Below are 27,886 nucleotides of genomic sequence, written 5' to 3'. Positions count from 1 at the left end.
ATGCAACAATTTCAGAGCGTAAAAATCATTCGCCTTGACTGGGACTCGAACCCAGATCCCTCAATCACTAAATATCCATTCCCTGTTCCTATGGTAGTTCTGTTCTATGCTTCCATTTCTGCTACCAGCTTGAATGTCCAAGGATTTTTTGTTATAATATATGTTGCCAGGATTCAATATTCTTGAGTATCCATCATTGCCATGACAGAAGTAACTGAGACTGTTTACTGCTGCCTTCATGAAGAGTTTTTAAAGAGTCATCATAATTTAAATGGCCTTCTACTGGAGTCATGTATTTGTAACTGTCATAGTAGAGAGTGGATTGGATGAACTGCCTATCATCTATCTCCTATCCTCAATTTTTCAGGCAAAAGTGACCCCACCTTCAGTAATCATCTTCACTCTCCCCAGCGTGTGAATCATCAGAAGATGCAAGGCCTTCGACCATGCAGTAGTTCATAAGGGTTTATGAACCTGGCACATGAACTTTTAATAAATAAATAATGAAATTTACAGTTTCTGAGCATTGGTCCTTAGTTATCCTGAATAAAAAGTATCAGCCAGGTCATTGGTAATTAATGAACTTAATTAATATTTGCATAGAATTCTCCTTTCTGAAATAATTACTGAAGAGCAGATGTCATGAGTAATCTGATGCAATATACAAACAAAGTCACAGAGAATGATAGAAAGATTAAAATATGCATCATGGAGAAAAAATGGCAAGCTCTCAGAAAATTAAACAAAACTGGCAAATTACAGTAATGTAGTGGGTATCTGGAGGAATGCCATGCAGTGTATTGAGATCTGTTATAACTTTTTTCAGGATTATGATTTTCAAGAGTTTGCTGCATAGACCATCAGGCTCTCCTCTCGGAGTAATGCGTAAACCCTATTTAGCACCAGTGCAACTGTAACAATTCAAAGTTTTGAATAAACCATTAGTTCAAAAGAAGTACCCTAGGAAGCATGACACACCATAACATGTCAAAAGGGTAATTTTTGGCACACCCTAGGTCCAGAATCATCAGCATTATAACCCACAATCTCCCTAGTGGAATATCCCCCAAGACAGCAGTTTGGGACTAATTGCAAGAGATTGAGGACTGTTGAGTTAGGAGTACTTCCATTATGCTTAATCAGATACTGCGGCTCGAAATCGAGCAAAACATCATAGGAAAAAATGTCTGACAACTAAACACAGTGTGGTGCTCATCAAATATTATTAAACCATTATTCAAAGGGTAATTCCAATAGCAAGTGAATGTGGCAGGAAGAATAAATGCAAACTAATATAGGCACAGAATTAAAAGTGACACACTCATTTTCTAGTATTTACGTAATGTTTATGAGTTGAAGAGTGCATTTTCTTCTTTGTAATTGTAATGAAGTTTTTGAATAATTCCAACATGAAATGTGATGACCATGCAATCAAGTAATCAAATGACCAATGTAAATTTTACTCATGCTGTCTATTATTAAATTTTATTCAATAGTATGGTAGTAACAATATGCAAGTAAAATGAAATGAGTTCCCAATTACTCAAGTCTGATTATGCTTTGCTCCCTTCAGATAAAAAAATACAGCAGAAAATAGAAATACCAAAACTCACCCTTTCTAATTTAATTAAAAAACCAATTCAATCAGAAAAAATTCTACAATCACAAAGCCAATTTATAAGTAAATTTCAAAAAAAAAAATCTTCCCAATATAAGTGTAACTTTTGAGCATGCACCCATATCACGTAACCCAAACTGTTGAAGTTAAACAAAACATTACTTATAGATTCTTAAAAAACAAGTTTATCACCAACCACTAGACAAATCATTTGTTAACATATTTTAGAAATATTATTTATGCATTCATTTATCTTCACACCATTATATAACAAATCATATTGAAGACCTTTTGTTTACAAGTTATATCATTTCAGAATACTGGATTTCACTTGGAAAAAATATTGAATATGAAAGACTAACTTTGTACAAACGATGAATTTCATCTGTACAGAAATATAAAGGTGAGAATTACATGTATCTGTACTCCTAAAATGAACAAGTGTTGGCTGGTTATTCAATAAAAATAATAATGAAATATCAGAGAAATTTGATAGCCATGGCAATAAATTCTAAAACATTATTTGGCTGAGACAAACACTTTAATGAGGACACAAACAATACAGGCTTTGAAATATACCCCAATAAATAAATACAAACAATTCTTCAATAAATTATTTTATCATCACAACTAGGCCACTTATAGTTTCTTATTTCATCAAAGAATATGCATGATATACAACCATTGGGCTCAATAAGGGCACCTAAGTTCCATAAAACACTAATAAAATTTCATATTAACCTCCCCACAAAATAAATATCACATTTGGAGACATTTCAAAGAGTAAACCAATATTTTTTGTGTGTTCACAATGTCTTAATATAATTGGAATAGAAATCCAAAACAGTGAGTATTGTATGACAGCTTCGATTGCATTTAAAGTACATAATTGAGAGGTTCATATAAAAATATATTATGAAATGTCTTTCCCGGTGAACACAATTTCACCAAATTGTATGACAATAGGTGATACATGTACTTAATTATTTACAGATAGATAAAGTGCTGACTAGCTGACTAACTGCTGAAAGTATGTCAAACACAAGCATTGTCAGCCAGAAAAAAATCCCATGCATGGATAATACTAAAAGTTGTTACAGTAACATTCACATGAGTCAAAAAATATGACATTACATTTCAACTAGCTAAAAATTAAATTTTTCATTGTACATACGGCCTTTGACATCACCGAAACTAGTTGGCCTCCTTCTCCTCTGTCCCTGGAAAAAACCACAAAGCAAATATATAATACATATAAACAATAATTCTATCAATATAAAATTTTGTTAAAATTTCAAAATAAACGGCTGATAATTAATTATCTAAAATAATCATGAACTCATCCATCAATTTAATTAGTCCAAGGATATATAATACACTCTCATATAATTTCAGAATGAAAAATATTGAGTTGGGATGCTGAACTGAAAGGTAATTTCATGTTAAGTGGCAATTATTAAGCATTTCCTTAATGTGTTCCATGGTCCAGGAATATTTTTTCTACATCTACTGAACCCAATTTGTGAACTTTGTGCATACCTAGGGTACAATATTACGGTAATACTAGGTCTATTTTACTACAAAAGCATTTGAATTCGAATGTCATGCTTTAAAATGGGAATTATATCAGCTTCATCACTGAGAACTTCCAAATAATTTGATTTCAATAACATTCCACATTGTTCAATCAAACACAGGCCAATCTTCTACATCATGTTTACTTTTATTTGTCTGCATCTCCTCTTAAACCCTTCTTTATGTTCACTGTTAAATCCAAATTTGAAGCAACTCTCTGAAAGCAAATCACCTAAAAGGTGATCAGACCTAAGTTCTCATGAAGCATAACAGTGGAACCTCACACCACAAGCATAATTCATTCCGGAATCCTTTTGTAAAGCGGAACAATTTTACACGAAATTTCAAGTTAATACAAGTTTTAGTAAGCAATAAGTTTTGCTATAAGTTATATAAGCATTAAAAGAGGAAAGATTCTGAAAACTGAAGAGAGGAGAATGTAGGGAAACAAATAGAGGGAAGAAAATAACAAGCAGTTTGAATTGAATTTGGGAAGGTAGGAAGTATGTAAAGCTTAAGAATGAGTTGTCATAATATTTTTATGGGATCTAAGAATATTTTGTGCCATGGCAGTTAGGTCTTACGAATGCAGTAGTGTGTTATCTCAAGGTCCATCAAAAGCATAACCCTAAGCTGATAGAATAAGTCAAGATATATAAGATGGGGGACCCAAAAGTAATGGGAATTGGGCTGCGGTGGGGAGTTAGAGTGGGGGAAGCCTTTGTTCGGCCAGTCATACATCAGGCTCATGCCTCCTGCATCAGTATGCGCAGCACCGTCGCTGTGACTGGATTGGTCCGTCCGTGACAGTTGTTTCAGGGAAACAACTTTTTTCAATTCGGCGAAAAACGTGATGGTGGATTATCAAGAGTAACACGCTGCAGTGAAATTTTGTTTCCTGTTGGGGAAATCGGCCGCGGAAACTATTTTATTGCTCAAGACTGCTTATGGGGAAGCTGCCCTAAGCAAAACCAGAGTCTACGAGTGGTTTACATGTTTTAAAAATGGTGAAATGTCAATTGAAGACCAACCCCATTCAGGCCGCCCTTCAACATCAAGAACTGATGAGAATGATGCCAAAATCAATGCCCTCATTTGGGAAGACCGTTGCAGATCCATTGATCAACTCTGTGAGATCTCTGGAATGTCATGGAGTTCAATGCAGAGGATTCTATCTGAAGATTTGCCTATGAAAAGGGTTGCAGCCAAATTTGTCCCTCGCCATCTCAACTGCCAGCTCTTACCGCCCTCTCCGTGATGCAGTTTTTGAAAATAACGGCATGACATTGATAATCCACCCCCCCTTACTCACCGGATTTAGTTCCGCAACTTCTTTTTGTTCCCCAGACTCAAAAGGGACATGAAAGGAAAGCGTTTTGACACCGTGGAGGAGGTAAAACAAAAATCACTAGAAGGCCTAAAGGACATCCCGATAATTGAATTTCAGAAATGTTTCAAACAATGGAAGCACCGTTTGGAGAAGTACATTGTGGTCAATGAAGAATACTTTGAAGGTGAACAAAATGTAATGTAAATATATTGAGAACTAAAGAATCTATCATAACATTCCTGTTATTTTTGGGTCCCCCCACGTATCTCAGGCACAAAATTTTATTCTGCATGATCACTAAACATTAGCGCAAACAAGAATGGTTACATTATCCTTATTTGCTTGAGATGTCCAGCAAATGTTTTGCTAACACCCACTAATGTTGATGAGTGCATACATTAATCACTGTCCAGAATCATGGGCATTATAAATTTCATTCAGAGTTAACCTGTAATTATCAATTAAAATTCCCATAACTTTTCAGCAACACTATAATCACCTGACTCCTTCTCTCCTGAAACATCCACTTTTCTGATTCTTGGGTAAAATTTTAATTATGAGGGTAAAAAGAAACTTAACATTTCCTCCATAAAGATTTAATATTTCATGACCATGGTTTCGATGCTGCGCATCATCATCAGGTGATCAATTTTAACTACCCAAAATGCAGTAAATGATCTGCTCTGTTTTGTCACAAAATCTTAGAGCCTTTTTATCAGCATCTGCACAGCAACTTATGCTCTTTTTGGTTGTTTCCAAGAAAACCTATTAAATGAAATTTGATCTCCAGTTTTGACTTGGTCAAATAAGATTACTACATAATCCATTTATCCCAGAGGAAGATGTAAATTTCATAAAATCAGCCTTCTTGGCAAGTCTTGATGGATACAGCTTGGATGTTCTGATATGTACTATAATTAACATTGTATTTTCTTTTTTTCCATGCAAGCAAGCACCAGCATTAAAACCACTTTAAATCCCCTGCTTTAGGATATATATTTTTATTGTCTTTTTTTAAACATTTTTGAGAATGGCTAATTATTTTAGCAAGTAAAACAAAACATTGGATCATACACCAACAGCAAATGAACTACTATACTCCGTCAGTTCTATGTAAAAGCAATGATAGATGTGAAACAGTTTGATAGATATATTGAGAAAAAGGACTATGCTGAACTGCATACATCACCTGGTATGATATAAAAGTTGTTATTCAGTTGTTTAAGTCATCTGGTAAGTATAGAACTTATTTTTAGGGATACATATTCATCCTGTGAAGTTCATGTTGACCAACTATGCCCAAAAGTTGCCATAGGATACTACCTTCTGAGAAAAATTGTGACCCTGGTTGCCACTGCTAGTGCCCTCTCTGTCAATAATGCATTTATTCACAGTAGACTGAAATATGGCATTGCTGTGTGGGGGCACTCATATCATTTCGTGCACCTCTGTCAGCTACAAAAATGAGCAGTAAGAATCATCGAAAAAGTTCCAAGGGCAAGCAGTTGAAAACCTTACTTTAAAATATTCAACATTTTAATTCTTCCCTGTTTGTATGTATATATTTTCCATACTATAATCTTTGTGCAGCAAAACAAAGCTCACTCTGAAAACCAATGTTGACATACATAGGTAAACCACAAGAGGCTGTAACAACTTCAGAAATAACTGCCCAAAACTCATCCATGTTTGGTAAGAATCCTGGATATTCTGGTGTGAAATCCTTGATAGCACTCCCAAGAAAAGTAAGGGAAATTGATGATTTATTGTTGTTATATTTTTTATTAAAACAAATTTATAAATGGAAGAAGGTACCATTCGGTCTCAATTTCGCCCAAAAAAAGACCTCTATCTTTTTAATTTTACTCTGTACACTTACTTATATTTTGATTTTGAGATATATGCTGACTCTGTAATATTCCCTCTGTGAGTCTCAATATGAGCAGATTGTGATGTGTTCCATACTTGTTACACACATGTCAAATAGACACAAATAAACATCATAATAATGTTCAATAATTTAATTAATTGAATAGTCCAGTAAGTTCATTTTTCTGGATGCAGAAAATCTAGATAGCATAGCTTTCATTGTGTGCTCAGTTTTTATCAAGGACACCTTTTGACAATCTAAAATCATGAACAGTACCGTATTTTCCCATCCGTAACGCACGTGTTATCTATACAAAAATGTTCAGATGATCCAAAAAATAATGATGCGCGTTATGTAATAAAAATTGAAAAAATCCAAACATTTACACACCTATGTATACGATAATTAAAAGAAGAGTCTCCCAAAAATAAATTAGTCTGGAAGCATGCCTTCCTAATTGCATCCTATTTTATACCGATCTGCTACTTTTACCGTTATTTCATCTCATAAATCCATGAGAAAAAGGAGAAACATATCACTTCTATACTTCATTTATTCTAATAAGTAGTACTCCACGTAAGCATAGAGTACGTCATATTATTTACACAGACGTATAAATATATGACAGGATAGGTAATACGACTGGAATCCAAGAAATTTGTCACCTGAATCACAATTAAATGAATTAAAAGCATTCATTATCTCTTCAGCCACATAACCGAGTCACTCTCCGAAGTTAACTCTTCCTCATCTTCTAGCACTGGCATTTAAATAAGCCTAAAGATTTTTCAGAACCATTGTTTGCCTAAGTCACAAGTCACTCAGACACCCAGTCAAATTTCAAGGATACTAACTATACTGGCAAAGTAAAGCAAACAAAACAAGAAAAGTCTATTTCATTCATTCTCTTATTTTTTTATATTTGATTTGCTGAAAGTTAACTTATATAGCAAAAAAAGGCACACAAACTTGTGTCTCGTTTCGACTTACAAATCATAGCGACAAAGCAATAAGGCTGCATATTATATTGGCATGTAAATGTTGTTTATTTTTTGATCCTTCTGTTGTTTGGAATTAATTTCAAACACCTGGCTCTAATCTTCTGTATACTTACGGTAGATATAGCCAGGGGCAATTATGATTTCACGTATTCATTGGCTGTTACCATCTATTAGTGTATGGATATAGACGTATTTTTACACACAATATAAATCATTTTTACGTATATATATATACATATACAGATGCTTGGCATCTATACATGTTCAAGATAACTATAAAGCCCTAAGTGCGTGGTATCTATACAAATTCATGATAACTACAAAGTTTTGGGTGTGCGTTATACATAAGGTGCATGTTATCGATGGGAAAATATGGTAATTATCTAGATAGAAGTAATTCACTAGGGGGCTAATCATAGAAAGTGACCACCCTCCTATGACTGTATGAATTTCAAGGTTGATTCGAGGGAACCTCCAACCTAGCCTACCACAACCAACCTTTCCGTTGATTACTGTTTTAATGGATTCTAGCAACATTATTCTGAGAAATACTGCCACATAAATGTATACTGTGCAATATTTTATGCATGTATTTACCAGGAAGATTGATTTTCTTCAAAATCGCTTAAAAGAACACCATGTCCGTTTACTGGCCATTCATTCTATACGTTGACATGTATACTGTCCATACTTGCCATACACCTTCTTTAAATGACAATTTAGAAGGATGGAAGGAATCAAAACATTTAAAACAAAGCAGATATTGGAAATTCTACATGAGGTGTAAGCGAAAATGAGGAACTTATGATAAATAGAAAACCCTCCATTATGAGGAGGCATACTTTGAATTTGGAAGGGTTAAAAAATTTGAGCATCACCGAAAAAGTATTGACTGAAAATGGAGACCATGTTGAACAATAAAAATGAATTGAAGAAAAAATCTCTAGTTTACCCGATAGGTTGGCAACTTTTCAGGCTATCCTATTACAGAATTGTTCCTGGCCACTAATGCTGAGGTCAAAGGTCATAGATAGCAAAGCATACGTCAAAGATAAGAGCCAAATGAAAGTCAGTCTTAACAGGTCTGTTCCTCAGCAAGGTGGCTGTACATTTATCTGATCCCCATGGAACATCCATTTAAATGGGTGTCAAAAACATACTTAGGACAGTAAGTGGAAGCCAACTCAATTACTTTCCCTTGAAATTACTGCAGGCAGTTAGGTATACATGAATTATGAATCCTGGCATATGCAGAACTCTGTACACTGGGCCACATTCTATAGGAGGCAATTTGAGATGCAGCAACACTTTAAGGTTGACCAGTTGATTTCTTTTCCAGGAAGTGTACACACCAGTCACCGCTTACCTCCTTTTAGGACCTTTGGATCTTCCTTACAAAATAGCCCTACAGTATCACTGCAGTGAGCTACGAGTTATAATTATTTTGTGATCTATATTTCTTCTGAGCGGCAGAGAGAATTTTCAAGCTCACACTAAAATAGTATGTCACAAAATTCTTTAATTTTTTGGATAGATTCAATTCTATTTTTCAAAAGGAATTTTTAATCCAAAATCTTAGGGAGTAATGATAATTAACACTTGTAATTTCCGCTTCACTAATTTTATTCACACAACTGTGTTATTTTCAGTGTAGATGACCTGGGGCATGTGATTTTAACCAGTTAATGGAAAACACAAGCATTAATAATCAAACCTCTCTAATATGGTAAGCTTTCACAAAGTTATCCACGAGACTATACAGTTCATAATCTTAGGTTCAAAATAAATAGATAAAGACATTCTTCAAATCTTGTCTTGACATCAAAACTTGTGCAATTTTGTACTATTAATCCTATAACTCATTTGTACCTCGATTGCATGGAACATGCATTAGCGAGTGACACACCGGCATACATTTTGGGTCTGGCCCATAAATTGCGACATTCGATAAAACACACACATTTTGCGGTTGCCACTAATTTTCACAATTCCAATAAATGAATTTGTTCCTAACTTTTCAATTAAAAATTTTCTGCAGTTTTCATGATTTCTCTTCATCAAACTACAGTTTTCTTTATTTAACTTGACTCGAATGATAAGCTCACAATAGTAATCAAAATGAGGGATACGGCAATCAAATGCAATTTTATGTATTATAATTTTATTTATGAGTTGAAAAATTAGAATTTAGGCATTTAAATTAGGTAATTTTAAAATAGTATACACCAAGCTCCCCAAAAATGAACACAAGGTTTCTTCGGCATCGTAAACGTCAATCATCCCATTTTGTACTATGCTTGACACTACTACCACTGCAATTGGTCCAATTACAGTTCTGCTTATTACAAAACTTGATTTAGACCAGATTTCCCAAGCTCCCAAAACTAAAATGAACATTCACACCAATGGAATTTGGGAATATCATAACATATTCCTGACTTTTCCAGAATTTTGTCCCTTCATCTAGATCCTGGAGTTTACCAGAACTTGAGTACTTCCCCAACATTTCTCTTTCTGGAAATTATCTGAAGTATTTTCCAAATTTCCTGATTTTTCAAAGAGACTACCCTGCATTTCCACCAATTACCCGAAACACTGATGAAATAAACAGCACTCATAGCCCTATATTATGAGGGTATTTTGAAAGGGTTTCAGAATCACCAACAGATGTCAGTGCTAACATAACGAGTTTCCTGCATATTAATAGATAATCCTTTATGAGTAAAGGCTTCAGTGCACTGGGGAGAGATCTGTGGTGCGGATGCCTCCCTGTTGTTGTCCCTGCCTAGTAATTTGTGAAGATAGAAAAAATTGAGATTCGAGCAGTGATTAAATACTTCGTAAAGAAAGGTATGGAAGCAAAGGAAATTCATGCTGACTGTCAGAGCATTCTGGAGGACTCTCTCCTTTATATTAAACTGTTGCCTGGAGGACACCAAGTTTTAGTTTGGACGGGACAGCTTAGATGATGATCTGCGTAGTGGTCAGCCAAGATTTGCCACTACCCCAGAAATCATTTCAGAAGTGCATAAAATGGCCATAAAGGATGGCAGTCTGAGGGTACGAGAAATCACTGAAGCTGTAAGGATGTCATCTGAATGGGCTTATCATGTTTAAATGTTCAGTTGGATGAGGAAACCATCTGCTAGATGGAGATTATCCACGACTCTTAAGCAGGATCACAAATATATCAGAATGGATATTTCCAAACAATATTTGACCCATTTTAAAAGCAACGAACAAGATGTTTTGCATCAGTTTGTGACCACGAATGAAACTTGGATACATAAAAATACCCCAGCGACAAAACAGCAGTCAAAGCAGTGGAAACATTGATTCACCACCACCAAGGAAAGCAAAGGCAATACAGTTGGCCAGAAGGTGATGGCTTCAGTTTTCTGGGATGCAAAAGGGATTCTGCACATAGATTATCTTCCCATTGGTCAAACAATTACTGGGCCATGCTACACAAACTTCCAGAACCACACACAACAAATGATATACAAAAAAGCCATGTTTTGGCAAAGAAGAGAGCCATCTTTCATCAAGACAATACACGCCCACACACGTGTTGTTGCCATGGAAAAATACGTGCACTAAGATGTGAATTGTATTAAGACCCACTTTATTTGCCTGATTTGGCTCTATCAGATTTCCATCTCTTCCCCAAGTTCAAAATTTTCCTTGGTGGACTGAGACTCTTCAAACAAGGCACTAACAGCTTAAGTTAATTGGTATTTTGCAGGCCTGATGGAATCCAATTATTGAGATGGGATCAAGACATTGGAACATAGCTGGACCAAGTGCATAAGTGTACAAGGAGAATACATCGAAAAATACAAAAGTTTCACTGTAGCAAGCTGTTTATTTCTTCTCGAATCTAAGAACATTTCAAATTGTCCTCGTATATTAATGAAGACATTGACACAAAAATTATTTACATGTCAATTGATAATGTTGTCATAGGAATTATCATGGTAAACAAAATATGTGATCTGGTTCCATTGGAGAATCAATTCTATGAATTTAAAATCTCTGGGCAAGCTTTTCAAAGAACTGCAATATTATCACAGTAACCGTGGAGTAAAGAGACACATGAATAAATCAAATTTTTAAGTGGCTTAAAGTTACATGATTTTAAAGTAATCCCATCATAGATTCCCGCACAGTATTTATCTTGTAAATTGCTTCCAAATTAAGAGTGGAAAATTTCCAAAAACTTGGCATCCTACCTTTAATTACTTTAAAAGACTACATGCAATAAATTATTAAAAAGATCAACCATGTTTATATGAACCATAACCAAACTGCCATTTTTAATTTTGATTTTCCCATTCGTAAATTCCCACAAGTCTATTAAAGTCACCGTCTTTCGTCTTAACATTCAAGACTAATACCGTGTTACCCTGTTCCAAAAACTAAATATTCTTTAAAACCTTCATAATTAAGTGGGAGCTTGATTTTAAATACATACCATTTTCCCATAATTATAGTGAATTGCTTCCAAATGAATATATATTTTGAGTCGTCGTACTTATGACAAAATGATTGAACAAACAAATCAGGACGCATTATTGGTCAAAATATGAAAAGCATAATCCTCGAATATAGAATATGAAAATTTTGTAATATGTGGGTTGTCTATTCACAATTTTCGTTTCAATTTTAACACTTACCATGTTCTCTTCAGTTGTGACGCAGACAAAGGTATTCTGGCAACCGTCAGCGACGTGTTCTTTGGAATTAGAATTGAATCATCTGTGTAAACTAGAAAGAAAATGTGACCATGTAAAATTTAGACAGTTAACCTTATAGGCAATTAGGTGAATTTAATTCATAAGGTAAAATTCGCAAATAAAGACTACATTCTGTTTACCTTCTTTGGTTTGTGCATTAGTTATCTGCAAGTCAAAGTCTGTGTTCTTCCCAATTCGTTTTTGATGTAAAATTGCTTTCTTTAAATCTCTTACTGAAATATGAAGACCATCAAAAGTAACGGTATCATATTCCAGCGATGACTTAAATTTATAGTGCACGGACATTTTTTGTTGGCATTACACGTTGATAATAGTTTGTTTTTCGGAGATTCCTGCATATGTCGGCATCCAGGGCTTTCAATTATTCTAAGAATATAAGAAAAAAAGGCATTACATACAAACCGAGTGTTAAGATGCAAAATGTCGTTCATAAAACATTATCACCAGTAGTATTCTAGAAACAAAATGAACATAGTTGACTATTAATTGGTACACTACACAAAGAAAATATTTTGACGCCATTTTGTGTCAAAAGATTCTCGCAGCGAGTAAATGAAAATGTTTGAAGCAATTATTAGGTGCATAACACTCCCACATAGTATTAATTCAAAACGCATGAATGTATGGAAAACAACTCTCGACTGGTGACCCCAGTTCAGCAGAAAAAATGTGTGGTTCGCCGCTCACAAATTACAGCGGTTTTCAAAATAAAATATTCAGAATGATTCTCAAACAATTGCCGGAATTCATTTCTGTTAATATTAATTAAAAAAGCTGCAAACTACCTGCCAATCTGTTACAAAACTCTTGAAAATACGACTTCACAAACAACTCAATGTCTCCTCAGTATACTACGTAATTCAACACATACATCCGCCCTTACAACCAAAGTCACACAATTCAAAAAGAATCATTATAATACTTCACAATAGCATAGAAAAATATTAATTTAATTTTTAATGATAGCCAATAAATTTTCAACATCAATTGACAATGTTAACTAAATTCGACCGTTTTTACCCATGGATAATTAGAATTCCGCGCAAAATCTGAGAGATGGCAGGACGGTTTTCTACCAAGGGCTAGCACTAAACGCGAAAAACGAGTCCAGCCGTTATGTCGCCGGTGTCCCTGCCGTGACTGAACTCGGAACTATCAGCCTAAGTACTTCGCAACCTTTTCGGTATTTCGTGCTCCCAATAAATTGAAAGGATACGGAAGGAAGATGATAAGGAGGGGCGTGCAGGAACATGAGATTTATATTTATTGTTTTTTTATTGCTGACGATAACACATGCACTTAGTATTCTTATTCCAATGCATTTTCCTACCTGTTGGGTTATTTTGCAAACACATAAAAGATTTTCTTGGTTGAACCGAAAATTCTTATGATATCCAGTTTAGTCAATCCTACGTTCTAATGTAACTTCCGATGACACTGTTCGTATTTCCTTTAGCCGGTTTTTAACTGCGCTGCTGACGCTTGAGGTGGTAAGTTGTCAGTGTTAAAAAATACAGGTGACTCAAGTAAAAACTTGAGTTTCCAATGTTTTCATTGTACACTCGTAATTGCGACAGTCGCAACTTCAGCAATGTACTGAGGGGATGCATCGATGTAATTGGATATTCTCTTCAACTATTTTTACCTTTCTACTCTTAAATTTTATTAGTTCAGAGTTTTGTAATAAATGATCAACCTAAATTATTCGCTCTCGCCCTGTTGAAGAAGGCGGAAGTCGTTTGCTTAACGTACTTTCAGAATGACTTTCAACAAATGTCACTGTAGCTAACGCATTTTAATCCCATGGAATATGGCAAGTGAAATTAGTCAACAGAATTTTGTCAAGTTGCCAAAGTCTCATCCGTATTTCCACTAAATTTGGACACCTTATTCAAATAATTATCGTTGAACCTAATAGTAAAGTAGAATTTAAGTGGAAAGTTGCAGATATGCTTGTTAAGGGTTATTCACTAAATACACTGCCGTTTAAATAAATTTGGATATAAAACTAATCTAGCAGGGAATTGAGAGGATTTTTTGAGCCCAGGGTGTACCCGTTTGTCAAATTCGCGTAATTCTGGAATAGCCCATTTCGCAAAAGTGCTTGGTGCTGATCATAGTATGAACTTGAGAAAAAGTCTTGTTCTCTACCAGGGATGGTAAAGGAATGCATGATTTCAGTTACTCTAGATAGTGTCGTTTCTGAACACGGGACAAAATTCAATCACCAAGTTGACACCATGGGTATTACAGTATTTGAAACCGTATAATCGAAAAACGGTTGTCGAACATCAATACGTAATGGTATATTCATATATTCCAGGGTTTAACTAATGTATCGAAGTTATTTTAGCGAGATCACTACAACGAAAAAATTGATAATTGCTATTATGCCCTATCAACAGTCTGAAGAGCTTGAATGAAGAGAGCTTCTTTCTCACAACAAGAAGAGATAGCTTTCATTATTTCCGAACATCATAAGATTCATAGAAATGTTTCCAGCTTTAGGGGCTTAATTTCTGCTCCGAGAAAAATACTATCTTGCGACTAAAGGGTTCTTTGAAAACAAATTTAGTGTGATTCACCTTTGGTTCCAGCAATCGTTATGAATGCATAGCACAAAATGACTTTAAAGGGTAACTCCAGTGCAGAAGTAATAGAGGTCTCACTCAAAGAAATTGCCTCGAAAAGGTCAAAACTTCATTTCACATTACAGATTCAGGCGTGGTGGAACTGTGCCATAATATATTGTTGTAGTCTTCATCTCTGTTGTTACACAACTTCATTGCATCATGAGCTAAGAAAATGCTCCTAAAAAAATGAAGGACTACTTCACTGTGAAAAATTTTCTGGTATTACAAAAAATCTGTGCCGGGATGGCTTGGTCTATTTATGTAATTAGTTTCATCAAATTGAATCTATTTCCTATCTATAAGGGTGAAAGTTGATACAATACCAAGCTTGAATGATGTAGAATGAGCTATTTGATTAACAGAGGAATACCAATTGATTAAGTTGTGTTTTGAGTAAATTGGCTTGGAAAGAAATTATGCAGAGGCTGCTTGCTGTGAGGCCTAAGCGTTAGAATAACCAATGTTAAGTGAATAGAGGTCCAGAATCTCTAATCATAGGTGACTAGTTTATAGGTTACATAACCTGCGGATGGACTATTGAATCAATGGTCTCTCTTCCCCTACCCTTAAACAGGACCCACTCATAGGATGACCAAAACCATCTGGCATGTTTTTGACTAAATTCATTACTTATCAGGATGTAGAGAGAGAAACAAAAGAGATCAGGTGAGATTACAAAGTTTTGCAGTTTGCTGGGGATAAGCACTGCTGTTGAACAAAAAGACTTCCATGGCTATTTAATACTTTTACAAATTCTTAAGTTAAGAAACTTTCATTTTGCGATTATTTGAACTTCGACAAATTAGGAAGGGCATTTTTGGTGAATAAAAACTCATTGAGAATGAACTTTTCCAGTTGAAAATCATTCATTGCCATAAATCTCAAACCATACATAGAGGTGACAAATACCAGTAATTCTTTTAATCTTCTGTGACTGTCGACTTAAACAAGTACTTGGGCATCATGACACCGATGGATACAGGAAAATATTCATAACTCAATTATAAGCCTTTAGCAGGCCCTCATTTTGTGGACTACAACTGTTACATTTTGTCAGTAACTTAGCTATTTGTATTTATAACTCGAATATTTTTCTACTACTGAAATGGAAATATACAATTTCCACATCAGAGTGAATTCATAGGTGGACCAGAGTAACACTTGTCAAAATGGCTTAGATCAACTTTTAGCTTGGAGAACGGAAATCTTTCAATTTTTTCCTTATATTTTTCATAGCATGTTTTATTAAAAAGACTGGAAATATTACTAATGCTATCACTCCATTTAAAGCTCATTTGGGATAATGAAGCTTGTACTGCTCCATTCACAATACTCGAACAAAAGGTTGGTTTAGATTGAAGAGAGTAGAGCTCACAGTGAACAAGTCCCCAGGTATTTTAAAGGAAGGAGGTGGTACAATTCAGTTTCCCACAACATTGTTGTAACCAGAAAATCACATCATTCAGTTTTAAGATTGCATTAGTTCAAAGGTAACACCCTGGATTTTGAACATGGAACCCTTCAATCAGTAGCTGAATTGACTAATACCACCCCACCATGCCAATTTTGGCTCTACAAAAGGGATGCAATATGGAAGTTTCTTCAAACAGCTCTGTCTTTCCTAAAATACCTAAACCCACTACCAAGTGAATCATTTTGAAATCAATTACCTACTAATACGCAAAGAACATACTACCTGGCAGAGCATCATAATTCATAGCATTGGAATAGCACAGGTTTTACCTAATTTTGAACAGTTGGTATAATTTTCCCATTGGAAAACAACAGGAACTATCAAGATGTAGTATGAAAGGGTAGGGTTTTGTAAGAGAATCTAGCTAAAATTATTATAGCATTAATCACAGAGACCAATAGAAGATCCTACTAATTACTTCCACATGGTTATTTTAAATTGTGAATAAAGCATAATGTTGAAGATTATTTCTGAAGAAAAATTTCAACAAACTTCAGTAATAATTACAAGGACTGTCCAATAAAGAGTAAATTTGTTATGCACACTGTAAAACAATTTAATTTTGCCCTAATGTGTAATGTATATATGATACAAGTTTAATTGCTTTGTCTCCTGTATTACAACAGTGGCAGCCATTGCAATTTGAAATGCTCAGACCACGTATTCCTGCTTCTGATGATGAAAATTAGCCTTTCAGGTGTCTCATTACTTTTGGGAAAAGGAGAAAAGTGACACATAATTAGGTTTGGACTATGGGGAGATTTAAGAAACAAACTTAACACCGATTTCTGCAAGATATTCAGCAAAAGCCTTTGTGATGTGCAGCTGTACATTATCGTGGCACAGCCAGACTACCGACATTTGAATATTTGCAGTAAATCCCTTACAGTTGTGTGCTGGTACAATACACAAAACATGTTCTGATACACCATTTCCTGAATGCTGAGAAATGATATCAACATAACTTTCGCAACCCTTAGGTATTCATTATGCCCAAGATTTTCACAGAATTTTGCCGTTTGCTCTGGATGAAAATGATGCAGCCTAGTTTCACCTGCAGCAGTAACTTTCAAATGAAACTACTCCTCTTCCTACAAAGTGAACTAGAACTGCAAATAAACATGCACACAAACGTGTCTCGAGTGCAATTTCTCTTGTCACCAATAAGAGTGATAACCAATGAAATTTTCTTCAGTGCTCTGATGTTTCACACTGATCTCTAACAATAGCAGCAGTGTGTAAATGTTTGGTACCATAAGAAGTGACTCAGCTCTGGGACCACCTGCCTACGAAATACCAATTCATTGTCTCCCTCATTTAAACCATCTCATAGCTGTACTATATAGAAGATCAAACTCTCCTTTATCCTCCAGTAGGATTACACTATCATCCTTTAGTTAAGCTCTCTTCTACTTAAATAAAAACTTGAATGAGTGGTTGTTTTAATACTGGAAATATTAGATAAATGGGATCAATTGAATAGCTATTATCATGTTTTTAAGATACTTATGAATTACCATACACGTAATTTTTGGAGAAAATCAGTGATACATTTTATTTAAAAATGTTTAATTCATATATTTAAATAGGATTTTCCAACTCTTTGGACTGATTCATCATATGGAGTCATTAGAAGTCAATGACGATCAATGGAGCACAAGATTAGAGGAAGAAAATGTTCCATGAGGTAATGTGCATCAAAACCCAGGATTTTGCCTAACCCAGACTACATCCAGCCCTATGTTGTCTAGATTGGCAAGGGTTTACCGTGCACCAGCTGGATCCTAGTATGGCTTGCGTTGTCACTAAGTGATCAGATAGTAATATCCAGATGACATAACTCATGAGAAAATCTGACACATACTAACTCTGCTCAAGATAGGTTTTGACCTTTGATCCTAAGGCTAGCCAGGGAGCATGTTACCAACCAAATGACTTGCGTACTTAAGTCTACTAGGTACAACCTGATAAGCACAATTTAAAGCGGGTATTTAAAATATCGCCCTGCAATCCAGATTTTAGGTAAGTAAGACAATAGGAGGGTTCATTAAATGAAGAACACAATGTATATTTCCACTGTTCTTCATTTAATGAACATAAACTCCCACAAAGTTGAGCCGGGAACAATTGAATTAGGAGGGTTTACTATCATCAGGGCTGAAATTATTAACAGTAAAAGCCACCATAGTTTCAAATGAATGAAACTGCATTCCTCAACCCTTTCTATCAGAATTTTAAATAGAAATGGAATTGAATTAAATGAAGACCTCAAAGGGAAGGGATGATATTTAAAAAAATACAAAGATTAGACAGGTCACCAAAAATCCACACATTATTAAGGCACTGCATGCATGCATGCATGATATAGGTTCAACCAGGCATCCAAGTCGTTGGATATTTCATATTCTCAACAAAAAGGCAAAATGTGACAACTATTATTTTACCACCTATCGGTTGCTGGTTCAAGGTAACAAGTTTCGTTAAAAGGGTAAATAACCAATGTCTTCTTCATTGTTAATTATTGATGATAGTACACTTCATTCAAGCAAAATTGATACACTTGAGCATGACTGCATCACAATATTAACAAGCTAAATATTTTAAAAGAATTCTTGTGATTTAAACATTAAATTTACACTCAACATCATTCATCTACCCAAGTCATTATTACATGAGTACTTTCACATCTGTATGAATGTAGATAAAAGATTTAATAAAGGGTGCAAAATTATTTTTCACTCCACATTTCTTTAAAAACAATATCAATTAATGAACATATTCATTGCACACATAGCTGCTCCTCGATTCCATGCCAATTTTTTTATAAATAAATAGTCTATGAAAAATAACTAAATGAATAGCATCACACCTCTCAGTCTTGTACAATATGTTTTCCTATCATGCACCTTCTTAATGCTGGAAATAAAGGTTAATCACACACCTCTTTCATTTCATCCTTATCCTTTGAAATATTTTGATTCATTTGATCATTTTCATATTCCACAAAATCATCAAAGAGACTAGGCCAAGCTTCTGTGTCATCATAGCAGCCAAGATCATCTCCCACAGTCTCGGTGAAGTTGAGAAACATGTTCCATGTATCCCTAGGGATACCACGAACATTAGGATGCTTATCTAAAAAGCACAGCCATCGATTTAAGATGGCAGGTTCCCTCTGAGAGAAAACTAGCTGCCAAAGATCAATAGCCATTTCCAAGGGAAGAATCCTCTGACCACTTTCTGTGTCTAAACCAAATCGAAAGGTAAAACGATAAAGATCTTTAAATTTTTCCGCATCTCCTCTCACCTCGGCCACGATTTCAGGTAATTTGTTACGAATTCCTCCAATTGAGTCAACTTTCAAGTTCCTTAAGCCATTCACAAATTCTTCACGCGTAAATTTACACATTTGCTCAGCACTAAGCTTCCAGGCAAAACCAAGTATTTTAAAATCAGCAGGATTAACTCCTAAGTCAGAACACAATTTTTCGATACCCTCTGCACATATGGAATTTTCCTCCACACTATCTTTGTACTGGTCAAATAAGGCATTGATCTTGGACTCTGATGCTTCTCGTGTTCTCTTTCCTCCACTTTCTCCACTATATGTACGACCCAGAGGTGGAATCCTTGGACAAAATAGCCGTTTCTCACTAGCAAATGATATTCCAGTGACCTTACTGTTTCCATTACTCTGGGAATCCACAAACGTCAAGGCATTTTGGTTTTCTTGCGCAATGAAGTCTGATGCCGCATCCATTTCCTCTGCAAAATGTAAAAACCAAGAGTTAATGACTACATTTAAAATACATTGCTGAAACAATTTATTAGCCATGTTTTACTTTAATGACTACAGTTAAGCACTTAAACAACAGTGCATCATAAGCAAAATAACATTAAGATGAAAAAAATTTCCCCACATACCTTGAGGGCAAAATTGTTCGTGCTAACATAAAAAAAAAACAAAAAAGATTTAAAGGCAAAATTAGAATTATTTTATTTGTGAATCTAATTATTAATGGCATATTTAGAGCAATAATAATGGTAAGAAAATATAGCAACAGTTACAGAAACCTATGAAGGCTACACTTACAAAGACAGCCTTTAATATTACATTGAGCATACAGGCAAGCGTAATGAATGAAAATACTATTTTAATGCACACAATTTAACAAAACATGGCTTGAAACATAAGAGCAAATTAATAGTAAATGCAATAGAGGTTACTGAGGGCTCTAATCTTCTTAGATCAGAGACACACCTTAAGTGACTCTGTAGGTTAAGAATTTAAATGAATAGTAGGTTCTACTTCAGTAAATTGTTACAATATATAAATATAGATGCCAAATCAAATAGAAGAAATGGATATCACCAAAAAATTGGCAAAATATCACATGAGAATAATAATTTTTTTACAAATGCCAACCTAAGTTATAACAATGTGAGAGGTAATAGAGTATTCAAATGTGAATTAATAAGTCCCTGATTAGAATCCATGCCATCTTTGGAGCCATTAATTACATAATTATATGCAAGTTGAAATTTCTCCATTTATAATAATTCTAGGCAGAAGACAAACACATGAACTCCACAGTCGATGCATGATTTCTCAATGTGTAAGGTTTAATGAAAGATGAATATCTGCCATCAACAGAATATCATCTAAATAGCAGAATCGGGGATAGAGATTTTGAATTTTTGTAAGGTTCATAAATGTATGAATATCTACAAGCAATTTATTTAAACAATCACGATTAGTAAATGTCAGTCTTTGATGCCCCAGTGGTTAAGATTATATTACACAAATGTGACAATACCAATGCATAAATCATTCAACTTTACTGGAATTTGAACCCAGACCCCTAAATTTCCACCATAATGCTTACCACACTGAATTTTGAAGGGCTTTAAAGCAAGATGATCCTAGTATGTCTTCTGAAACAAGTCACAGTAAGAGGTAAGTAGAGCTGAGATGTTTTAAAATTTAGTAGTACCCTCCCTATTTAAAAAGGTCTATTGGCATGAATGAAAACCAAGGTATCAGTCAGTTTAGAGAAAATTCAGGTGTTGACAATGGCATTCTTGTTTTCCCAATCAAAGTAAAGTTATACTATATGTGGACAAAAATGTTTTGTAAAGTTTCTTCCACTGAACATTGAGACAACATAGAAAAACTAGGAATTACAATAATTTTCTGGCTCAAGCGGCTCTTTTTATTTAAATTTCTTAAAATATTTTAATGAAATGTGTGCACAGTGCCAATTTCAACCTGTAATACAAAAACACTCATTTTTTCATAGTTTATCACCTAGTTGTGTTCATAATTACGAAAACAATCGTGGGAATTATAATCCATTGGACTTTTATAAAAAACCATACTCCCAGTTAAGTCTTTAAAATGTTGTTGTGGTCTTCCATGAATAGGTTTATGAATACTTTTTTGCAAAAAATAAATTATGAAGAAAAGAGAATCATAAGACAAGAACAACAAGTGTTCCATATTCAATTAATAGACTGTGATAATAAAATGTAATTTAATGATTGATTTAAATAAATGTTGTGACAGTAAACCTTTGTAGTACCCACTTATTTTTTACTTAATGCCATTGATTTGTCGAGTTTAAAATTCTGAAATTATCTTTAAATTTTAAGTTTAAATTTTGCCAGCAATAATGCTTAAAGCTAGATGATAAAGAGATGATTAGTAAACTGCAATTACGAGACCAACTACAAAGCAATAGAATGTATTCTATGAAATACTTCACTAATAGGTGGCTAAAAGCTTATTCCCTCCCTCACTACGAAGCTGAAAGCAATGAAGGCTTTCATAGGGTAGGCTGATTAGGATAGTAAGACTGATCAGTATAAATATGCATCTTTTATTCCTTAATCGTTCTCCACTAGTTTTCTCTAATGACAAGTCATTCATTCTCCAAAGGAAAATTGGATATACGAGACATTGAGATAACTAGTATACATCTCTTATACATATCTGTGCTATGTAGGAATCAATTACGGAGTAGTCTTCTTGAAGTTTGACTTGGGCAAGAATATTGGCATCAACTAACATGAAAACAGTCCTTCACTGTCCTTTCAATCTAACTCGAGCTTCTTGGCTTGATCAAGTGCACAAATGATGTATTCTCTTTCTATCCGATTATAAAGCCAATGTCCTCTGGTAAAATAGAAATACTGATCACTAACCCTATTATTTCACGTAGGCAACAGTATTTTAACTTTCCTGGAGTTAGTTTATGAGAAACCATCACTTCATATTTAGAGAACTGAGATTCCTGAAGGTATAACACCACGAAGTTCTTAAGTGTTCACTCGGACTGTTGGCTATCCTGCATATTTAGGTCTCCCACTGAGTGGGCAACGCAATCTTTCCTCAGATACTCTCGGACATAGGGAAGGTTGGATCAAATGTTACGTGAAATAATCATCGCGAACGCGTTTTAAGTTCCGAAGTATTCCTGGGGACAATGAGTCACCAAAGGCGCAAATTTTCGTGTAAGCGAAACAAATTGATATCTTCAAAACACAACATAACACTGCCTTTTTTGTGCATACATTTATCAATGCACCCAAGCCTTTCCCAAATTAGAAAAAAATAAATAAGAGCATTCAAGCTGGCAACTACCTTTTGTCCTTAATCTCAATATACTATGGTACTCCAGACGTCTATAATTTGATTTTTGGGCAGGGCTATGTATAAATAACTTGTTAAAGTTGAATCCTTAAGCTTCATTCAGATCACTCAAAAGGCAAACATAATTTCACAAAAATGGTGTTCCTACCAAACGACTCATTGATTCTATTAATTAAGGAGTCTAGCACCAGAAGGGCTACCCTTTAGATAACACACTAAGTGAGATGCAAATTTTCGTTGCTGGGAAAATCACTGCTCTTCCTGATATGAAAATCAACATGTGCTTGCATGATATCATAATTTACTATTTTTTGTTTCCAACTACACAAGATTTTCAGAGTGGCTTTGGGATTACTATTTTTACATATTAATCAAATTATTAAGAGGTGTACATTTGAAAATTTACTGGCAGGAAATACTTAATCTCACCGTCTTTGTCTTTCTCCATACCACCTTGCGAGGAGGAATCGGACGAAGGTGGTATCTTGATACAAGAGATGCACTTTCCCATTTGGCAACTCTCTCAGGACTGGAGGGTGAGGACGTCTTAACTATCAGCTGGGCAGTCATGAAGGAGCTTTCTTAACAAATCTTACTGTGAAGAAAAACAAACAATGGAGTAATCGTGAAATTTCCTATAACTACAACTAATACTTTTGCTTATATGGCACAGGTAAAATTGACAAATCGCAGGGTCGGTAAATCCTAATTACTACTTCAGTTGCGGAACTATCATTTTAATATTCTTAGAATATCACATTTTGCTAGAAAAAATACGACGGGCATTCTTGCGATTTTTCCCTGCGTAAAATAAACGCATGATAACACGTAGATAATTCATAGATTCCACACATGATTTATAAATAATTTTGGCCTTGGCTCGCAAATAAAAACAAATAAGCTATTATCATCCTTCCTCACCAGTACCGTAGGAAAAACTTCGGAAACTCTGGCTCCCAGCACGTTTCATTCGGCTAAGAAACCGAAAAATTATTTCTTCTTGAATAAAACTCAGCGTTAATACCGTAGGCAATACCTCTATGCCAAGATCCAACTGGTAAATTGAGGAAGTAACATAATATTATTGTCATCATTTTGTCTTGAGATGTTTTCCCTGTCTGAATTGGACAGTTTCACGGAAAAACTTAGCTGCACATAATACGTATTCTTGTCCACTCACATTAGCAACCAAATAATGAATTTATACATTAAAAAAAACTCCTAACTACTCAACCCTCTACTAACTACCCACAATAAAAAAATATTCCAACATGGCCTTCTCGTGACGTCACTTGTCACACATTCTCGTAGTTGCTGCCATCTAATGAAAGTTCCTGACAACACAAACGAAGCGCTTATTCGAGTTGACATTTATGTGATATGAGAATTACTTCACCTTGATTACTCATAGAAAATGTAACAAAAACGTATGTATTTTCCTCTCTAAGGCCTGCAATGCTTAAATAAATGAAATACGAGAATTGTTATGCAATACCTGTGAGAAAAGACGTGACTGTTGGGACTTTGGTATGTTATCGCATTCTATTGCACGAGGTTTACTCATTCTGGAGCTTGCACGCACGATAATTATCCCAAACAATTTCAGCCCTGTAAACAATGTAGCTTGGGATGCTATCATCCACTACTACTAGTTTTAGAAACTACTATCTCAGACCATCATGCTCAAATTATTGAATTTAATGCACACACTTTAACAGATAGAAGTGAGAGAAACGCAGATACAGTATACACACGTATATACTCACAGGAAAATATGAAATTATTTAAATGGGAATTGAAGTGTGTGACTGGGCAGCAGTACTAAATACAAATCTTGTCACAAACAAATTCAAAGAATTTCAATCAATTATTAAGTACCACTGGGATTTTTGTTTCCCTTTGAAAAAGCTAGCCATAAAAAATAAATCTGCAAATAAAGTATATCACTGGATAACGAATGAGGTTCTGACGGCTAGAAATGGGCTTAACTACTTAACTAAGTCTAGTAAAGTGGATGCCAGTCCAAGTACAGGATGCTGCTTGGGAAAGCAAAAAATCACCTTATCAAACAAATTATTTCAAATTCTACCAATCAAACAAAAGCGTTGTGGTCTGTATTAAATAATGAAAAAATAAATACTTCTTAATAACAGTTGATGGAAAATAAATCAGCGATCCTCGAAATATGGCAAACGAATTCAATAATTTCTTCATAGACATCATTGGCAAAACAACAGCACAGAAAAACGTTCTAAATGATGGCATAGAAAAAGTAATGACATTAGTGAATCAATTTACTTAAATCCCACCACAGAAAATGAAGTCAGAAATGTAATCAAGAAACTAAAAAACAAAAAATCCAGTGGGCATGATGGCATATCAAATGATCTAATAAACGTTGTCAAGAATCCTTCTCTTCACCTTGTCAATGAATCGTTTCTAACTGGGCAATTTTCTGAAGAATTAAAGACAACCAAAGTTATTCCACTACATAAAAAGGGAGCCAAAGACCGACTGAATTACAGGTCTTTACAGGCCTATCTCACTAATTTCATGTATTTCAAAAATACTTGAAAAATTGATGGAAGAAAGACTATTAAAATTCCTCAAAAAATATAAAGTTCTTCCTCAGTCACAGCAGGGTTTCACAAAAAATAAAAGTTTAGGTCCTTTACTTTTCCTGGTGTATATGAATGTCATTAAAAAATCCATAATCGCTCCAGAGAATAATAACATGGTGCTCTATGTAGATGACACAAGTCTAATAGCAGGTCTTACGAAATCTGAAATACAGAAATATTAATCCCAATATGGCATCGTCTGCTGGGCGAGCTTAGCACATGGAAACATCAATAGAATGCTCACCCTTCAAAAATGGGCATTAAGGGTTATATTTAAACTAAATGCTAGAAAAACCTTCAGGGAGTACTTCAAATGTCACAAAATCATGACCATTCCCTGGATCTATATGTATAAAGTGATTTTGTATGCCTGCACCAAAACCCCTTCACTGGTCAGAGATAGGAATGTTCACAAGTACAACACCAGGGGTAAGGATAATCTTCATAATGCCCATTTCAGAGTAGCAGCACTACAAAAAACTACAGAAGTTTCAGGAAGACTGCTGTTTAATCGACTTCCTGAAGAGTTAAAACGAATACTCCCTCAAGAAAATAAATTTTAAAAAATGTTGAAAGATTTCTTTTTAAATAATGCTTTTTATAGCGTCCAAGAGTGCATAGAAAGAGCCAATGTTGGGAATTCTGTTTATTAAATCTTTATTTCTGATATATTTCATGTGCATTATTATTCCTATGAATTTGTATACATGTTAATGCCCCTATAAATGTAATTGAATCTTAACTAAGCCCATACAGTTATGTATTGTTCTATGGCGAATAAGTCTATCTATCTATCTACTCATATCTACTAATAACTGAGTATCCCTTTGTTTGTTTAAACCCGAAAGATCTGTCACCTAATGCCACATGTTTTCCAAGAATTTTCTGTGGATTAGATGTTTTGCCAGATTGCTTTTGAGTATCTACTTGCAACAGCCCAATTGGTTTCTTTTTGTGTCAGGTGTGCATGCTTCAAAACAGTCATGGAGGAGAGTTTCATCTAATAAATTATGAGGAGCTCTGACTCACATTTTAGTCCAAGCTAATATTAATTAAATACCCTGGGAGAGAATAAAATAAAAACTGTAGTTTAAACCCCAGAATGACAGGTCAATTTACAAATCTGTTCTTCTCTTTTATAGACCCATCTTAAGAAAGTAAAATTTTATCACAATTCACAAGTTTTCATTTCATAAGATAGGTGGTGCACAATTACATTTATGTGTAATCTTAAAGGATTTAAAAAATACTTTTTAAGAAATCATTGAAAGTAGAGTTGAAACATTCAATACCTATTCTTAACACTCCTTAAGTTTATGGTGTTTAATATATTTTACACATTAAACAAAACCCTCATCTACACCCTATCTCATCATCAATTCACTCTGGCCAAAGGCCAAAAAGCACATTAACTAGGGCTGCTCAGTTGGCAGAATGAAGTTAAACAATGCAACTGAAATTTGGTTGTGCAGCGACACACTGTACCCTATAAAAAGCATTTTGAGCTGGATTTTCAAACTAGGAAATTTTAAATGTATTCTGGCTCATTCCTTACTTTTTCATCATCCCAATACATCACTGTACTATTCTGATAACATCCACATGGATTTATCCATGGCATGGATGAATCAAGATTATTTATATAACTTAATAAGCCAATTGAAAATAATACACTAATTACAAAATCAAGTTGAACCATGCGTCTTCATTTTGGAGGAGTTAAGTGTCTTGCATGCGTGGTGTTGGTGGTATCAGTAGGCAAGATGAAAAAAATTATCCTGCTTCAAAAACTACTCCAAGACCCTCCTCTTTCATGTTGACCTAGCCTTCTCTTATCCTTTTCAAACTCTTGAAGAAAATCATATACAGGTGGCTTCAGTCCATCCCCAATCAAGACATCATATGGTGGGAAGAGATTAAATTTCATCAGAAAACATTTACCATATTGTCTGGCTCACTGAAGACATAATCCAGACCCTCAAAAATGTCCTCTGCATTGAAGTCTCCTTTCTTGACCTTCAACAAACCTTCGATAAAATGTCCACAGTTACCTGCTGCATCAAATAAAACTTCTCCCTCATTTCTATCCTTTATCTCAAATGTCTCCTTCTTCACAAGAGTGAGCAAAACCATTCTACACCCCTCATGCCATCCTCTCCAACATCACCCAAGGAGCTCTATTATTTCCTCTCCTGTTCAACTTTGATAAAAATGACCTCCCTTCAAACTCTAGACCCAAACTCATGGTGTATGGTAATGACACCACTATCTCCACCCAATCGATTCATCATTACAAAGCCATGGGCTATCTTCGTGAAAATCTCAATGAGATAACAAACTGGATTGACCTCTAGA

The 27,886-nt window shown here is 34.8% G+C and overlaps 2 protein-coding genes across 7 annotated transcripts in view; both read right to left on the bottom strand.

The window, feature by feature from the left end:
• The window catches only part of snama (something that sticks like glue), an 88,009-nt gene extending 74,747 nt beyond the window's left edge, over positions 1 to 13,262 (bottom strand). For 2 of the 3 annotated variants that reach the window (XM_071587395.1, XM_071587398.1), the window contains exons 1-4: positions 12,937 to 13,036; positions 12,271 to 12,517; positions 12,071 to 12,161; positions 2,793 to 2,838 (exon numbers count right to left, since the gene is read on the bottom strand). In XM_071587395.1, coding sequence (XP_071443496.1) covers positions 2,793 to 2,838; positions 12,071 to 12,161; positions 12,271 to 12,436 — 303 coding nt within the window. In that variant the 5' untranslated portion in view covers positions 12,437 to 12,517; positions 12,937 to 13,036. Of the gene's footprint in view, positions 1 to 2,792; positions 2,839 to 12,070; positions 12,162 to 12,270; positions 12,518 to 12,936; positions 13,037 to 13,171 lie in introns of those variants that run through there. The other variant, XM_071587396.1, reaches the window with a different exon arrangement.
• A 2,369-nt stretch (positions 13,263 to 15,631) lies between these two features.
• Positions 15,632 to 24,175, bottom strand: SCCRO3 (defective in cullin neddylation 1 domain containing SCCRO3). Of its 4 annotated transcripts, none has more exons than XM_071587144.1 (4): positions 23,832 to 24,175; positions 23,340 to 23,505; positions 20,183 to 20,204; positions 15,632 to 20,023 (listed from the first exon to the last, which is right to left on the bottom strand). In XM_071587144.1, exons 2-4 carry the CDS (start codon positions 23,478 to 23,480, stop codon positions 19,188 to 19,190), a joined length of 999 nt encoding a protein of 332 aa, XP_071443245.1. In that variant the 5' UTR covers positions 23,481 to 23,505; positions 23,832 to 24,175; the 3' UTR covers positions 15,632 to 19,187. The 4 variants fall into 4 exon arrangements, with proteins under 4 accessions (XP_071443245.1, XP_071443246.1, XP_071443247.1 ...); XM_071587145.1 differs by having other exon boundaries at positions 23,838 to 24,175; XM_071587146.1 differs by lacking the exon at positions 20,183 to 20,204.
• Between the last annotated feature and the right edge of the window lie 3,711 nt (positions 24,176 to 27,886).

Source organism: Hetaerina americana, unplaced genomic scaffold (genome assembly GCF_022747635.1).
Source record: "Hetaerina americana unplaced genomic scaffold, ioHetAmer1.1.p SCAF_3, whole genome shotgun sequence".
NCBI classification, from domain to species: Eukaryota; Metazoa; Arthropoda; class Insecta; order Odonata; family Calopterygidae; genus Hetaerina; species Hetaerina americana.
The sequence above is the reverse complement of the archived record's forward strand: the minus strand, read 5'-3'. Positions and strand labels throughout refer to the sequence as shown.